The 18888-nt window shown below is 36.0% G+C and overlaps 1 protein-coding gene across 1 annotated transcript; it reads right to left on the minus strand.

Annotated features, from left to right (window-relative positions):
• Positions 1-749: 749 nt before the first annotated feature.
• LOC106176975 (lewis-type alpha-(1,3)-fucosyltransferase-like) lies at positions 750-3332 on the minus strand. Its single transcript, XM_013559580.3, has one exon. It carries the CDS (start codon positions 2937-2939, stop codon positions 1758-1760), a length of 1182 nt encoding a protein of 393 aa, XP_013415034.2. The 5' UTR covers positions 2940-3332; the 3' UTR covers positions 750-1757.
• Between the last annotated feature and the right edge of the window lie 15556 nt (positions 3333-18888).

An 18888-nucleotide genomic window follows, 5' to 3' on the forward strand; every position in this document is an offset into this window, starting at 1 on the left:
TAACTAACAACTTCCACGTGGAGCGTGAGTGAACGGCATCAGGAAGGCTGGGTCGGTGCATATTGTCTCTCTGTGTTATCTGACAGGAAACAAAAGCCATCTTTTGTCCTTGAGATTTAACTGACCTCTGCGACAATTTCAGCCCAGATGACCGGAAAGACAATTAAGCTGATGAATTTTGATAATAGTGGCAGTCACGCGCTGTGTACATTTTGTTGATGTTGTGTACACATGATACAATTACTGGCGTTCTGGGTCATGCCTTAATGATGACTTCATTTACTTTTAGCAGAAACTTTTTGTGACGTCAAACGAAATCTTAAATAGACTTCTTAGGAAATTCATGGACAGAGTAATTCAGCTCATGGTAATATGCAGCTGAGAAAAGATTTAACAGGGTCATTTGTATATAAGATATATCATTGCTAACACTTTTTTAGAGAAAGCAATTCGGTTGAGATATGCCAACTGTTGTACATATTGAACAATGTCGTAGACGCTGGCCCATACAATGAGAGAGCGCACGATACCACATTAAAAAACATACCTTTCAGCTAAGACATATGAATCCGTACGTTCTAGCTTTCAGATAATACAAGATTGTTGACAATGCCGCTCTAAACTGCCAATCGAAGACGGGGATAAGGCGCCTGAGGTATGGTGTGTGCCGCGTGCCACAACTACCTTGAGCCTACTCGACAGAACACTAAACTGTGCGAGGTCGAACAAACAAGGCACGAAGAAAACAATACCCTAGAAAATAAAGTTTATTCATTTTCCTGAGAAAGCCTCAAATTTGACTGCATTTGCCCTTTGATCCCATTTTACTAAGTCATGTTTCCATGCATTTTGATTACCTATAAAGTTACAGCAATCCTTCGCTACCAGTCATGTGAGTCATTGTAATATTTCCCTGAAATTCCATACAATAATTGATTTCCTCCCCCACCCCTTTTTAAACTCAAAGGATATTGCACTACATCGAAATAAACCACCTCGGGATATGTTTGCCCTGTGAACACCCAGAGATAAAAAATATCGCCATCAAGGGATGGGAAGATAATAGACTTGCATTGCTTGTCCTAGGGTTTCATATGGACCCTTTGCTCCCAATGGGGGATGTGGGATTGTGTAAGATATCCTGGTTGTGAACGTACATATGTAGCTCTAACACTGACAATGTGTATGTAGTTTGTAAAAAACTGCTTTTTTTATGATAGCTTTTTAACAAACTGCTCATAATTTGATTACTTCGCAATAAACTGCTCGTAATATAAACTTTGTAACAAACTGCTCGTAATTTGATGACTTTGTAACAAACTGCTCGTAATATGATTACTTCGTAATAAACTGCTCGTAATATAAACTTTGTAACAACTGCTCGTAATTTGATTACTTTGTAACAACTACTCGTAATTTGATTACTTCATAACAACTGCTCGTAATTTGATTACTTTGTAACAAACTGCTCGTAGTTTTATTGCTCCGTAACAAACTGCCCATAATAAGATTACATTGTAACCAACCGCTCGTAATTAGATTACAATCTAACCATTCGCGAGAAAAGTGATTACCTTGTAAGAAACAGCTTGTAATTTGATAACTTTGTAACAATCTGCTCGTCACATTTTTACTTTGTAGTACTCTGTTCGCTCTTCTGTAGACATTCCCTGATGCGTGTGCAGCATAATTTATTTTACAGCGACCAGTCGTATTAGCCGATAAAACGTCCCTTCCTCAAATAACGAAGTAATCTTCTATACTCCGCCGGTCATAAACTGCATATCATCAGGGGGTTTGCATGTACCGTACCAACTACGTATATCCTGGGCACTGTAGGATTTCACTGGTTCCGTTGGAGAATGAAGCTTGGCACAAATATCACAATAACCACGAATCCAAGAAGAGACTTGAATGTCCGCCTTTGATTGCAACAACTTGGCATATTCAACGTCGTCTTTATCTAGTTCTTTCAGTCTGTGTGCCAGCTCTTTGGGAGACTTAAAGTCGTGTGTGTCTATGTGCCAGGATGAAGGGATGCCTAGACGCGTGTAGTTGGCACCTGAACGTGTGACCGGGATAACGTCCAATGGGAGGATTTTATATAATTTTTCTGTGATATAATCCGTGGCAAAACTATTTTCAAAAGAAAGATAAAATTTGTAAGTTTTGTTTAACATATCGTTACATTTAGCTTCCCTGTCGCGTCCACATTTGAATGGCCCGCAACGCCCATAAATGTCCACGCTCATATATTTCTGTAATTCCTTCACATATTGCATACGTCGACTTTCAGCATTACAATTGCTGACTGCCCAGGCCGCTAATTTAGTTTTGCTCTTGGCAACTGATAGAAAATCCCTTTTCTTGGCTTCATCGTGTTTTTTGTCCAGTATGGGGAATCCGTATGGACTGTAGATGTCGCTGTCCATCCTGTAAGTCATCGTCCAGTTGAACGTCCAATCACTGTATAACTTCGAGTGACATGGACTCTCGTGATTGGTCCATATCCAGCGCGTTTTGGGATTCCGTTTTTCTGGTTTTTTACCTAACGCCGGACCCATGAAAATGATGGCATCGGCATCATAGGCAGCACTCTTATCCTCCGTCACCTTACAGTTACCCACGGGACACTTCAAACCTTCGAATGAGGTGTGATATTTTTTCAACCCGAGGTAGTTAAAACCAGAAGAACTAGGAATCCAATATAAAATAAGTTTAGCATCCTCTGATGCGTCGGAAATCCTTGTTTCTGGAAACGTTGGACTTTCCTGAAATCCGTTCTTGCCATGATTTCTGTAGATTGGCTGTGGTAAAATAAACCTTGACACAATTACGGTTTTATAGATTTCTGTTAAAAGAAGCATACCAAAGAGGAGTGAGGATACGATGATTGTAACCAAGCCGTTTTGTAACACTATCTTCACATTAATTGTCATGGCTGGACAGAAGATCTACATAAGTACCAGTACGATGAATGCCGCAAATGCCTCAGTTGTTTGTTGTTCGACTTTGTAAAGGTATATTCTTTTAATAGACATGAATTGCTATGATTTGCAATGATTAACAAGCGAAAGTCATCACGTTTGACAAACTAAAACTATAGAGTGAACTGATAATCTTCTCAAATATCCTTTATCCAGAAGATGACAGACTTTTATATAAATCTTTCGTGACGAAGATGTCCAACTATCGAAATAGATGGCAGTCTTTTGTATAAATGCTTCTTGACGAAGATGTCCAACTATATTAGTCAAATCCCACTGTACGAATTAGGCTTGAGAAGGGTTCAGAGTATACTCATCTGAAAGTAAAAAAAAAAAAAAAAACAACCGATGTTACCTTCCTATTTTATTATCATAACATTAAACCCGCACACCAATTCCCAAAGATCTTCCCTGTTTTCAGTTATTCAGGTAACTGTATTTTTTTCCCTTTATTTTGTAACTTGTTTTGAAATTTACACGAAGATAATGTCCCATGTACATTCTAGGATATTCAAAAGAAATATGATAAACTTTCATATATGAATATTAATAAGTCATTAGGAAATAATGGTGTTGCATGAGCCATGAGGTTTTTATTAATAAAAAGACAAACTTCCGGTCTTAGCACCGGTCACGTGGTCGGCATTGCGCAGTAGTCCTTATCGATTCTGCACAATATAAAATTTGATTCTTATTAATTTGTAATAAGTCTTCATTTCAATACTCTTTTAACATCATTGCTGTTAAGAGCATCAACATCCATTATATTAGAATGAATATGAATATTCTAGTTTTGAATGTGTTGATAAGGTTTTCTTATTTAGTTTTTATAGTTACCGATTTTATATATAATTCATGTGGTAATAATTCTCAGTTATTAATTAACGTTGTACGCAGCGCTTAGACGCATTAGGTTACAAAGTGTCATTATTACTAATGTTTAATTTTACATATTACAAGTATTATTCATTATTATTGTATTGTTACTTTAAATTCAAATAATTCATGGGCTGCTTACCACTTGACTTCTGTGGAACAGATTGATATATTCTTAAAACGGTTTTATATAGATATTGTACAATTCACAGTGCTAATCTTCTTAGCATAAAAATGCTGACACCTTGAATGCATTTTTCCACGGATTAGATTCCCATTGCGTAGACGTTTTTTGACTGAGTATAATTCGTGAACAGTTACATATGAAAATTAAAGAGAATGTAGATGCACTTTTTAGTGGGAGAGGGTGGGGTCAACAAGTTTTGGTTCGGATTTTCATATAGGATGTAATAAAAATGACATTAATAGGCCTACTGTGGGCTCAAGATCGACTATTCAATATATATTGCAAGTGTCAATAATTTTTGCTTAAAAATTCTAATAAACTTAGAATGGAGTATTAATATGTTATGGAATGTGCCATGTAAGAGATGAGTTTCGTTATTTTTGTATGCTACAGGTGATGATGATGATGTAGAACTAATATTCATATTGGAATAGATAGGAGTTTGTGATCCCGATATACGCTCAACAAAACCAGTATACGCTGCGGTGTAACCAAATTTAGCTGGATCTGTCATGAATATTTGATGCACGTGTAGGTACTTCGTCAGCTTTAATAGATGAATGGATCGTATAAGTTGATTTATGTGCGCGACCTAGCTATCATCTTCCATCTTAATTTTATATTGTGTAATACTTGTATCTGCCTATATATGGTTGTTACTGCTGATAAATTAACACACACACACACACACGTGCAAGCATTAAATCATGTTTCCATATTTCATCTAACTTTATATTGCAAGTTAATTATTACTGGAAATAAACTATATTGTGGTTGTTACTAATGCTAAATTCACACACACACACGCACACACGCACACACACACACACACACGTGCACTAAATCATGTTAACCTAACGCTACATGTAATAAAAAAACCTAAGGTCTACTGCTATTTTCAAACCACTTGATCTCCTGTTGGTAAATTATAAATAACGTCACAATAAGCCGAAAAGCGTATACCGGTACCATAAACTGCAACCTATTATTCCAAAGATAACAAGAATTCACACTACAAGTCCTCTCAAAACCTACATGCTGTTAGTAAAAAGAATTTACCTGATACTTCAGCGTATATCTTTCTTGAGCCCATTCTGTCGCTAGGTGAGGAATGAACGCCTCTGACATTCACTTGACGCGAAATAAAAACAAGGCAGCAAAGCTGTCAAATGTACAGACAAAAAAAAACAGAAAATAAAGATGCAAAATAGGCCATTTTGTCAATTTTGAATTTTAATCATGCACAACAGGTACCATGGTCATTAACAGGAGCGGACCTAGAGATATTTTCTGACAATATTCCAAAGTATCTATGTTGATCCATCCTCCATTTTTATGGTCTTCCAACAGAAAAAAAAATATATATATACCAGTCAATATAAACTTAATAACCTGACCGTCTTCCGGAAGACCCAGAAGATGGTCTCAATCCACCCCGTCAATAAGATTACAGTTTCAGTACCATGAGAGTTCAAATTCACATGATGAAAGTCTCAATATTTGAAAAATGATGACAGTGCATAAAATAATATTACATAATGTTTAAAGACATTGTTTAAAAACAATACAACTGCTTATGTGGAAATACAGAAAATGTGCAGAGCCTCAGGCATATGAGTTAAAAGTCACAAATGCCAGTGTTTGAGAAAAAATTAAAAAGGAAAACATAACAAAACTAGAAAAGCACTCCGAGAGCGCAGACCTCTGCCAAGGCAGCAATTTATTATTATTATTATTGATTGATTATTGATCCGGACCACCACCAAAAACTAATCATTGTCCTCCTTGACCCACTTCTGACAGTTCCTGAAAATTTCATCAAAATCGGTTCATAACTTTTTGAGTTCCGTTGATGACAGACAAACAGGGGTGAAAACATTACCTCCTTGGCAGAGGTAAATATAATTCCAATGAAGCTGCTATTCAAACTTTTAATCTTCGAGTTTGATATATATATATATATATATATATATATATATATATATATATATATATATATATATATATATATATATATTTTTTTTTTTTTTTTTTTTTTTTGCAATATTAAACAAAATTTACCTGCATAATTATCACTGCTTCCTTATTATCAATCTAGCTGACTGGCTTAGAGAGCTTAACCTTAGGGAGTTTACAGAGAAATATCAACAAGTGTGCTTTATGTAATCTCATTTAATGGCCTATAAATTAGGCAAATGGCTTTATAACTCTGAAATTAGCCTAGTGATACCCAAGGGAAATTTATAGACTGACCCTCTCAAAGGTCTTTAAGGTCCATAAGTCACAACTTATGAAAAGCACAAAACAATAATGCACAAAATAGGAGACTACCAATTCTGATGCAAAAATACATTATGTTTAACTGCACAGTCAACATCAAATTTTAATTATGCACAACAGGTAACACCGACGATAGTAAAAGCATAAGGCTTCAGGCCCATCAGAGTTCAAGTTTATACTTAGAAAGTGCCAGAAAGAGAAAAATGAAAATTTCTCACAAAATTGCATAAATCCAATAATAAATGATAACCCAATTGAGCTGGCTTTCTAATTTGAACTGCATGCCAATCCTAAAAATCATACTTGTTAGTTAAAAATAATAATAAGTAACACAGTTTTCTTTTCATAATGTTTGTAGTAGCAGTACAAAAAGATTTTTGTCAATTTTGATGTAACATTACATAATAAATTATAGAATAATTACCACCAATTTTTTATTATTGACTATAAATAGCATGGACATGTAGAAAATTTGATTGCCATTCGGCTTCATGTCCATGGGAGCTCCGAGTCCCACATTGAATATGCCAGATCGATAATAATGAATATTTCACTAAAATGTATAACTTCCAGAAAAAGAAGCCAATTTGACTGCTTTTCCAACTCAGGCTGCATTTTAGTCATGTGTTTCTTTTTTGAAAGTTTGACAGTCATAAGTAACACGGTTTTCCCATAATGGTCATCATGGCAGCAACACCAAAAATTGTGTTAAAATATATTGTATTTTAGTCCCATGTTTCTTTCTTGTAAGTTTGAGAATAGTAAGTTACATGGTTTTCCTTAAATGGTCATCATGGGAGCAGTGCCCAAAATAGGGGTTTCTTCAAATTTTGATGCAATATTACATAATGTTTACATTACATAATGACCATCAATTTTTAATAATAAAATATTAGTATCACGGATATTCAGAAAATGTGACTAGCAAAAGTCTCCAGGCCCATGGAACTTCAAAGTCACATCTTGAAAATGCCAAAATGTAAACAAGACAGCACTGTTGTGAAATGGGTTTCTTTCCATTTTTATCACTTTTTTAACATAAAACAAAATAAACAGTTTACTGCCATTTTTATATGATGAACTAAGAAAATTGATGAGATGGGAAAAATATCAATAGAACAGTGTTAAATGTCCAATTTCCTCCATTCTGAGATTCTGAACACAGTGGATGATTGAATCTGACAAACTGTAATGATATGAGTTTATTTCCATTTTTGACACTTTATTACACAATACATGATAACAAATTTACCATCATTTTTACATAATCAACTAACAATGTTGTAAAGATGCAGGAAATGTCAAACAAACACTTTTACATATCTTATTAGTTCAATCATGAGACTGTTACCATGCATAAGAATTGAATCTGAGGAAATGTGAAAAAAAAAGCATTACTTCTAAAAAAAATGGCCTGATTATGCTGACTTTTGAACTCAACCTGCGTTTTAGTAAGATTGACCACTCCTGTGAGTATAATGATAATTGTCTTATCTGTTTTTCTTATATTGTGTTATCAGTGTTGCATATATGCTGAAATAAAAAGTGAAAAAAACAGCATAACTTCTATAAAAGTGGCCTGATCATGCGGATTTTCGAACTCGACCTGCATATTATGAATATCCATCAGTTCTGTAAGTTTCAGGCCAAAAAGTATAGCAGTTTTTCACTTATCGTGTTATCAGGGTTGCATATATGCTGAAAAAAAGTGAAAAAAAAAAGCATAACTTCCATAAAAATGACCCAATCACGCTGATTTTCAAACTTGACATGCGTATGATGAATATTTATCAGTTCTGTAAGTTTCAAGCCAAAAGGTAAAATGGTTTTCCCAGTTATCGTGTTATCGGTGCTGCATATATGCTGAAAAAAGTGAAAAAACAGCATAAATACCCTAAAAGTGACCCGATCATGCTGATTTTCGAACTTGACCTGCGTATTATGAATATTCATCAGTTCTGTAAGTTTCAAACCAAAAGAAAAAACAGTTTTCCACTTATCGTGTTATCAGTAAAAGTGCACGGCGACGGCGACGACGGCGACGACAGACGAAGGTGACGGCTATATGTACAGACACATCTGTGTCTGTACATAAAAAAAAAACATACTCTTTATTATAGCTGCGTTATGATTAAATAGCAAAATATAACAGACGCCACGTCTGTGACCACCTGGGCAAGTAGTGTTAGACCAGTAGTATGTGAAGGCAGTTGTCAGCGCTCTGTCACTTACTGCTAAATTTGCCCGTCTGGTGAATCTGCCTCAACTATATGACTATATGTTTTAGATATAAAGGCAGCACATGGGAAGTGAAACCGCACCGTGCTATAAACCCACAAACGACGCGTGCGAAATACGCGCCAAGTGTATTTCTGTCTTTTAGCGAGTAGAATTTTTTGCTCAAATCATGGATGTATGTGTATGTTTCCATGCTCAAATGAAACGGACCGTCACGCGTCAAATTTGACTTTAAAGGGTTTGCTTCATGCCGTCAGAATGGCCTGAACGGAACATATTCTTCAGAAAACATGCCCAACTAACGATATCTTTATCCAAATACACAAATTAAAAGCTCATTTTGTAAATTTTTGGCTTTAAAAAACGTCCTATTTGCTCGGCCTGGGAGTTAATGAGTTACGTGGTCACGTGGTCCAATGACGACAATCGAGCCACTGGAGAACAGAGCGTGCTTAGCTGTCAAACTGAGCTGCATTGTCTACCTGTAAGATGACTTCTCTGGCTTCTGATAAAAGTTTATACTCATTCAAATCTCCTACCCGAGGGGTCTAAATCCTCGTGAAGCTGTGTAAAACCATTTCCCGTCTAGTCATTTCTTTAACAAGCATTTCATTATGGTTATCCCAAGTTGTATAAAACACTGCATTTGAATGAGTTAAGGGAAATGTTGATTATTGCATATGAGGTCCATGTTATTTGTGAAATTCAATTTATTTTATTAAACCGCTGACACTCCGTCTTGCATACTTTTATTAAACTGAGGTAAACAATGCCCGTTACCTTTACAAGTCCTATCTTAATCATCCATCTAACTGGAACTTCCTTTACCTCTTAATTAGAGGGTTAAATGGCATTCAATTTGTCTTGCTTGTATCGAACGCACTCTCTATCTAAGCTTTACTCCAGTTATCTCAGGTAAAAATCTACCTGTGCGTTAGTTACAAAGCGCAGCTCCCGTAGACCTGGGGGTACTAGATAAAATCTGAACACCAGGTTTATCGAGGAGCTAGAGAAAGAAAGGAAGAATTTTTCCTGCACAACTTCATAGGAATTTTAACACGGACTTGATCCAGCTTAGACCTCCAAACTAACAGGGTGACATGGGCAATTTTCACAAACAAATCATAAAACTATATTTCAGTTAACCGCCTTTAAAATAAATATACCGTTCTGGGTAAATTAAAATAGTTATTAAATCGCAAGAATATTTTTGACTTAAATGATGATTTTATTATTAATGGAAATTAAGCTACTATATGAGGTACATGTACATTTGCTGTGATTACGCTGTCTTTCATGTTTTGCGTAAGTCTACATTTTGCTGTATGTGCTTGTAATCTTTTTAAATATGTGCGTACAATTTTTGCAGGTCTGGTTACCCCCCTGTTATGTGATGAGAGTATTAATTTGGCAATTAGTTCCTTAGCTTATTTGAATAGAATTGCAGTGTAAAATTTTCAACAAGATCTTGGCGAAATAGCTCATTACTCTTTGTAGGTATTTCCCCCGTCAAAGTTTGTCTAAAATTATCTTTCAATCTTTACTCTTTCAAAGACAGTATAAAGTTACCTGACATATTTTCGTGTAAACTTAATGACAAGCCAAGTGTCTCCAGTTCATTCCGTACTCAATTTTACCCAAGCAAATTTTTTTCTTGAGTAGATCTTTATAGCACGGTGTTATAAGCTTACAAATTTGCAAAAAAAAAAAAAAAAAAAAAAAAAAAAAAAAAAAAAAAAAAAAAATTGCGTACTGACGCAGAATTTGCGTTTCAAGTTATAAAATAATCAATCTTTTAAATTATTTAATATTTCAGATGAAATAATCTTCGAGAAATGGATTTTTACATGAACATTGTCCTTTAACTAACAACTTCCACGTGGAGCGTGAGTGAACGGCATCAGGAAGGCTGGGTCGGTGCATATTGTCTCTCTGTGTTATCTGACAGGAAACAAAAGCCATCTTTTGTCCTTGAGATTTAACTGACCTCTGCGACAATTTCAGCCCAGATGACCGGAAAGACAAGCTGATGAATTTTGATAATAGTGACAGTCACGCGCTGTGTACATTTTGTTGATGTTGTGTACACACGAAAAAATCACTGGTGTTCTGGATCATGCCTTAATGATGACTTCATTTACTTTTAGCAGAAACTTTTTGTGACCTCAAACGAAATCTTATTTGGACTTCTTAGGAATATCATGGGCAGAGTAATTCTGTCCATGGGAATGTATGCACCTGAGAAAAGATTTATCAGGGTCATTTGTATACAAGATATATCATTGCTAATACTTTTTAGAGAAAGCAATTCGGTTGAGAGATGCCAACTGTTGTACATATTGCGCCGTAGACGTTGCCGTAGACGTTGGCACTTATAATGAGACAGCACACAGTACCACATTCAAAAACACACCTTTCATATGGACCCTTTGCTCCCAACGTGGGATGTGGGATTGTGTAAGATATCCTGTTTATGAACGTACGTGTAGCACTAACACTGACGATGTGTACGTAGTTTGTAACAAACTGCTTGTTTTATGATAGCTTTGTAACAAACTGCTCATAATTTGATTACTAAGTAACAAATTGCTCGCAATATGATTACTTCGTAATTAACTGCTCGTAATATAAACTTTGTAACAAATTGCTCGTATTTTGATTACTTTGTAACAAACTGCTCAAAATATATACTTTGTAACAAACTACTCGTAATCAAATTACAAGTAGTTTGTTACAAATTACGAGTAGTTTGTAACAAGCTATTCGTAATTTGATTACTTTGTAACGATCTGCTCGTAATTTATCTTGTAACGAAATGCTCGTAATTTGATTACTTTATAACAATCTGCTCGTAATTTGATTACTTTGTAATAATCTGCTTGTAATTTATATTGCTTTGTAACTAACTGCTCATTATAAGATTACTTTGTAACCAATCGCACGTAATTAGATTACAATCTAACCATTCGCGAGTATAGTGATTACCTTGTAACAAACTGCTCTTTAAATGATTACTTTTTAAATCTGTTCGTAATTTGATTATCTTGTAACAAACTGCTCGTAATTTGATTACTTAGTAACAAACTGCTCGTATTTTGATGACTTTGTAACAAACTGCTTGTAATCTTATGTCTTTGTAACACTCTGTTCGCTCTTCTGTAGACATTCCCTGATGCGTGTGCAGCATAATTTATTTTACAGCAACCAGCCGTATTAGCCGATAAAACGTCCGTTCCTCAATTAACGAAGTAATCTTCTATACTCCGCCGGCTTCGTGTCATAAACTGCAGATCATCAGGGGGTTTGCATGTACCGTACCAACTACGTATATCCTGGGCGCTGTAGGATTTCACCGGTCCCGTTGGAGAATGAAGCTTGGCACATATATCACAATAACCACGAATCCAAGAAGAGACTTGAATACCAGCCTTTGATTGCAACAATTTGGCATATTCAGCGTCGTCTTTATCTAGTTCTTTCAGTCTGTGTGCCAGCTCTTTGGGAGACTTAAAGTCGTGTGTGTCTATGTGCCAGGACGGAGGGATGCCAAGACGCGTGTAGTTGGCACCTGAACGTGTGACCGGGATAACGTCCAATGGGAGGATTTTATATAATTTTTCTGTGATATAATCCGTGGCAAAACTATTTTCAAATGAAAGATAAAATTTATAAGTTTTGTTTAACATATCGGTACATTTAGCTTCCCTGTCGCGTCCACATTTGAATGGCCCGCAACCCCCATAGATGTCCACGCTCATATATTTCTGTAATTCCTTCACATATTCCATACGTTGACTTGGAGCATTACAATTGCTGACTGCCCAGGCCGCTAATTTAGTTTTGCTCCTGGCAACTGACAGGAAATTCCTTTTCTTTGCTTCATCGTGGTTTTCGTCTAGGAGGGGTAATCCGTATGGGCTGTAGATGTCGCTGTCCTTCCTGTAAGTCATCGTCCAGTTAAACGCCCAATCACTATCTAAGTACGTGTGGCATGGACTCTCGTGATTGATCCATATCCAGCGTGTTTTGGGGTTCCGTTTTTCTGGTTTTTTACCTAACGCCCTACCCATGAAAATGATGGCATCGGCATCATAGGAAGCACTCTTATCCTCCGTCACCTTACAGTTACCCACGGGACACTTCAAGCCCTCGAATGAGGTGTGATATTTTTTCAACCCGAAGTAGTCAAAACCAGAAGAACTAGGAATCCAATATAAAATAAGTTTAACATCCTTTGATGGCTCTGAAATCCTTGTTTCGTTCTCTGGAAACGTTGGACCTATCTGAAATCCGTTCTTGTCATGATTTTTGTAGATTGGCTGGGGTAAGATTAACCTTGACACAATTACGGTTTTATAGATTTCTGTCAACAGAAGCATCCCAAAAAGGAGTGCGGACAAGATGATTGTAATCAAGCCGCTTTGTAACACTATCTTCACATTAATTGTCATGGCTGGACAGAAGATTTACATAAGTACCAGTACGATGAATGCCGGAAATGCCTCAGATGTTTGTTGTTCCATTTTGTACAGGAATATTATTTTAATAGACATGAAATGCTATGATTTGCAATGACTAGCAAGCGAAAGTCATCACGTTTGACAAACTAAAACTATAGAGTGAACTGATAATCTTCTCAAATATCCTTTATCCAGTAGATGCCAGGCTTTTACATAAATCTTTCTTGACGAAGATGTCCTACTATCGAAATAGATGGCAGCCTTTGATATAAATTCTTCGTGACGAAGAGATCCAACTATCGAAATAGATGGCAGTCTTTTATATAAATGCTTCTTGACAAAGATGTCCAACTATATTATACAAATCCCGCTGTGTGAATTAGGCCTTGATAGGGTTCAATGTATACGCATCTGAATTAAAAAATAAAAAAGATAATTAAAAAAAATAATAATAATAAATTTATTTTGAGTCTAAAATTCATTATAACATGTTCAGAAGACTTTACATATACATAAAACAATTACTTAAGAAATCAATTATTAGGAACAGATAAATGGAAAATTACAGAGCTTAACAACAAAAATATTTAAGAGTATTCTAGATAAAACATACAGATTCTTACATAAAAGCACTTACAGTACATAACTAAAATATGATTGTTAAGAAAAAATAATCAATTCCAGATAAAAAAAAACAGCCTTATTTGCACACAGAAAAGATTATAGGATGTTACCTTCCTATTTTATTATCATAATATTAAAAACGCACACCAATTTTCAAAGATCTTCACAATTGAAATAATTTTTTAAATAAAATTTTAACTTGTTTTTAAATTACGACGATATGTACATTCTACGATATTCAAAAGATATATGATAAACTTTCATATACACTCTTGCCCAAAATGGTTGGTACAGGGAAATTTTGGGATGTATACCGCCCTGTTTCTTTCATTATTATTAATATTATCAAATTAATACTGTTTATATTGTTAAATATGTGAAGCTGGAGGATTGGTAGAGTCAAGGAGAAACAACCAATGCAAATGTGAAAAAAGCGTTAATTTATTTAGGGTTTTTTTTTTCTCATGCCCCCAAAAAGAGTACTTTTTTACGTAACAGTACCAAGTGGAAAATTAAACATAAATTTATACTGTGGTTGACAATTAATATGAAATTAGGGGAAATTGTCAAGAAACATCTTCAGAGTTCATCATTATTCTAAATAGCGGGTATGCTTACCCTGAGCTTGGATAATGGCCTCCAGACGGCGTGGCATACTGTGAACTAGAGTTACAGCTCTTTGGAGAGGAATTCTGGTCCATTCATCTTGAAGGGCATCTCGCAGTTCATCTAGATTTGTAGGGGGAGGGTTTCTCCTCTGAATTGCACGACCAAGTTCGTCCCACATGTGCTCAATTGGGTTTGCATCTGGGCTTCTTGCTGGCTGTGGCATCAGCTGAATGTTGTTTTGTCGGATATAATCTGCAATCAAGCGGGTTGTGTGGGGAGTTGGATTGTCATGTTGCAATCTAAAATTGTCTCTGTATATCCCTCTTCCGAACGGCTCCAGGTTCTGCTGGAGAATGTCTCTGTATCTGCCAGCGTTAACGTTCCATCCAGAGGAAGCAATGGACAAATACCGTTGCTGCAAATGGCACCCCAAACATGTACAGAACCACCTCCTCCAGCTATGAGAGTGCGTAGGCTCCCTGGGGAGAGGCTGTTAACTGAAAATATTCAGGAAACAATAGAAGATGTTTCTTGACAATTTCCCCTAATTTCATATTAATTGTCAATCACAGTATAAATTTATGTTTAATTTTTCACTTGGTACTGTTATGTTTTAAAAGTACTCCTTTGGGTGGGGCATGAGAAAAAAACCCTAAATAAATTAACGCTTTTTTCACATTTGCATTGGTTATTTCTCCTTGACTCTACCAATCCTCCAGCTTCACATATTTAACAATATAAACAGTATTAATTTGATAATATCAATAATAATGAAAGAAACAGGGCGGTATGCATCCCAAAATGTCCGTGTACCAACCATTTTGGGCAAGAGTGTATGTGTATTAATAAGTCATTAGGGAATAAAGGTGTTGCATGAGCCATGAGGTTTTTAATAATTAAAAGACAAACTTCCGGTCTTAGCACCGGTCACGTGGTCGGCATTGCGCAGCAGTCCCTATCGATTCTGCACAATATAAAATTTGAATCTTATTAATTTGTAATAAGTCTTCATTTCAATACTCTTTTAACATCATTGCTGTCAAGAGCATTAACATCCATTATATTAGAATGAATATGAATATTCTAGTTTTGAATGTGTTGACAGGGTTTTCATATTTAGTTTTTATAGTTACCGACTTTATATATAATTCATGTGGTAATAATTCTCAGTTATTAATTAACGTTGTACGCAGCGCTTAGACGCATTAGGTTATAAAGTGTCATTATTACTTATGATTAATTTTACATATTACAAGTATTATTCATTATTATTGTATTGTTAATTTAAATTCAAACAATTCATGGACTGCTTATCACTTGACTTGTGAGGAACAGATTTATTAACGGTTTCATGTAGATAATGTACAAGAAACATGCAGTGTTAATCTTCTTAGCATAGAAATGCTGACACTTTTTCTGCGGATTAGATTCCCATTGCGTAGACGTTTTTTGACTGAGTATAATTCGTGAAGAGTTACATATGAAAATTAAAGAAAATGAAGATGCAATTTTTGTGAGAGAGGGTGGAAGTGGAGGGGGGTTGAAATAAAAGCGGTTGACTCCTTCAACAAGTTTTGATGTGTAATTCTTATAGGATGTAATAAAAAATGACATTAATACTGTGGGCTCAAGATCGACTATTCAACTTATATTGCAAGTGTCAATAATTTTTGCTTCCAAATTGCTATAAACTTAGAATGGAGTATTAATATTTTATGGAATGCGCCACAATAGAGTTCAATATTGTTATCGTTGTATGCTACTGCTAATGATGATGATGTAGAACCAAAATTCACATTGGAATAGAATGATAAGGGTTCGTGGTCCTGATATACGCTCAACACACCAGCGTACGCTGCGGTGTAACCAAATTTAGCTGGATCTGTCATGAATATTTGATGCACGTGTAGGTACTTCGTCAGCTTTAAAAGATGAATGGACTATATAAGTCGATTTATGTGCGCGACCTTGCTATCATCTTCCATCTTAATTTTATATTGTGTTATATTTGCATCTGCCTATATATATATATATATATATATATATATATATATATATATATATATATATATATATGGTTGTTACTGATGATAAATTAACACACACACACACACACACACACACACACACACACACGTGCAGGCGTTAAGTCATGTTTCCATATTTCATCTAACTTCATATTGCCTACATAACGTGTAATACTGGTGCTTCCCTAACGAAAAAGTCCTATAGGATCCTATAGAATCTTATAGGATCCTATAGGACTTTTTCGTAAGGGCTATCCCTAACGAAAAAGTACTATAGGATCCTATAAGATCCTATAGGAAATTGGGCCTAAAGGTCCAGCAGGGGCGGATTTAGGCCGTCTTCTGGATCTTCCGGAAGACGGTCAGATTTTCAAGTTTACATTGACAGGTGTCTATTTTTTCTGTCGGTAGACGGACAAAAATGCAGGAAAGATCAACAAAGATAATTGAGAAGACTGTCAGAAATTACCTTTGGATCAGACCCTGACCAGGAGGTTTATTGAATGCCATAAACACTACATGCGTCTCTTAACCTGTCTGCAAAAGACGTGTCTGATAAGAAAGGGTATCTATCCCTCATAAACTTACCTAGACCATGGCTGTCGCTTCCAACAATTACATATATTGCACTTGTGTTTTGCTTACAAGAGGCGGGCGCTTCAATACATTTGTGCACAGGCGCAATAATATCTTATTATCTTAACAATAACCCCAGCTGCGGGTGAAGTCAATCACAAGCATTGTATTGTAACATACAAGAATAATTATCAAGACTACACGCTTTAATGTCTCATACAATGATCGACCCGCGTTGTGACTGGAACATGCGGGTTTGTTCCACTTCCTGTTCATATTTCCCACAGATAACAGTTCGTGAAATATGTGAGCTAGCCAGCTGAAGATGATGATTGTACAGGCAGCATGTGCCATTTCCGATATTTTATAAGAAAGAAAAAACAAACGATAGCCTGAATAACTGCACCTGTAATAGGACTATCCAGTGCGGCCGGACTGTATTGTCATTATTTTTAATATTTTATTGTATGAGTTGCATTTTGTTTGGTCTGCGCAGTGAAATCTTTGCATTCACCGTGGCTTTGATACCCGCCCTGTTCAGTGTCTGCTAATATCAGAGAGTAAAATGACCATGTATTTTCAATGCAATGAAAACCCTAAATTGGATAAATTTCCAATTTTGACTTTTCGGCCAAGGAATGGGTCGAATCGGCAATTATGTAATTTTATAATTGATATATCGGTTGTCTTGAACCTTCAATTTCCTCCAACCACTCGCTGTCCCCCCCCCCCCCCCACCCCCACCCCCATCTCGTGTTTTCCTTTCAGTCCCTGTATCAACTTAGCCAGTTATTTTTATGGTCATTTGTGATATATAAATCATCTACACTCATACAAGTCCTTGGCTGTCTCACCCGGTATCAGTAAGCACCGGTAGATTTCCGTACGACCGCTCACCTTCCCCGGCACCACTATTACGCCATATTCTGGTATCTTTTGTTGGAAAGGCGCTCGATCCTTACCTTTAACTCTCTTAGTGAAATTAACTCACACTTACCAATATGGCTCCTCTAGTACAGCCCCTATCTGTTAAAGCTATTACACCTTGACCGGCTGACTGCCTACATACAATGGCCTCGTCAGATACATATGAAGCTTATCTTTAAAAAAAAACGAGTAATAAAAGAGCACGAAATAGATTAAACACAGTTGAATATATCTGATATTGGACTTACATTTAGCAACTGACCGACGTCGACGCTGCGGTCTCAACCTGTGACCTTTCACTAAGTAATTGACCTGGATGGACTGGTCATTTGATGTATTTTATGTACCAGGGCCAGAGGTAGTTATATTTCTTCTACTGGTAGATGACTAATAGCATTTACTCATACAAGATAGAACAAAATTGTCACTAGATGTATGACCGTTTCCCCGAGACTTCATACCTCAGAACTATCTGCTCAAATCCTAAATATTCGGAAAGTTATAGGTCTATTGTTATTCAGCAACATCGTTGTTGTAAAGGCCTATGAGTATAGACTAGGGTAAAATATTAACTGTCACATATACTACTGAATCACACGATGGTGAAAGGATCTTTATTTAAAAAGGGATTAATCTTTTTTTTTGTCTGAATTAAATTTGCTATCACATAAGCATACATACAGACATATATACATTCATACATACATACATACATATAACCTACCCTCTACCAGGGCGACTGATAGATTTTTACGGATATTCACAGATATGTCTCTAGCTAGATAGATTGTCATTTTAACTAAGTCACCCTGTACAGAAATCTCAAGGTTCATTACATGGCTGGTAATTGATTGCATTACTGCTCAGGCACTGCCACTTGGGAGGTCCAGTCTAAGTCTGCATGACAGCAATCAAGACAGTTAATTGCTCTGACCTTAATCACTTGCTCTTCTGACACAGATAAAAATAGCCCCCAGTGAATAGCTTATTACTTCAGCTAACTGTGGAATCCCCTGAAGTAGTTGCAGAGGTATAAATACTGGTGCAGTAGCAGCCTGAAAGCATTGTTACGGTATGGAGCGTGAAGAAGCAGATCG

This window comes from Lingula anatina, chromosome 5, assembly GCF_051362555.1.
Source record: "Lingula anatina isolate TDL-2025a chromosome 5, LinAna3.0, whole genome shotgun sequence".
Taxonomy (NCBI): Eukaryota; Metazoa; Brachiopoda; class Lingulata; order Lingulida; family Lingulidae; genus Lingula; species Lingula anatina.

Excerpts from the sequence above, each read along its gene's own strand:
- LOC106176975 (XM_013559580.3), bottom strand. The coding sequence starts at position 2,939 with ATGACAATTAATGTGAAGATAGTGTTACAAAACGGCTTGGTTACAATC.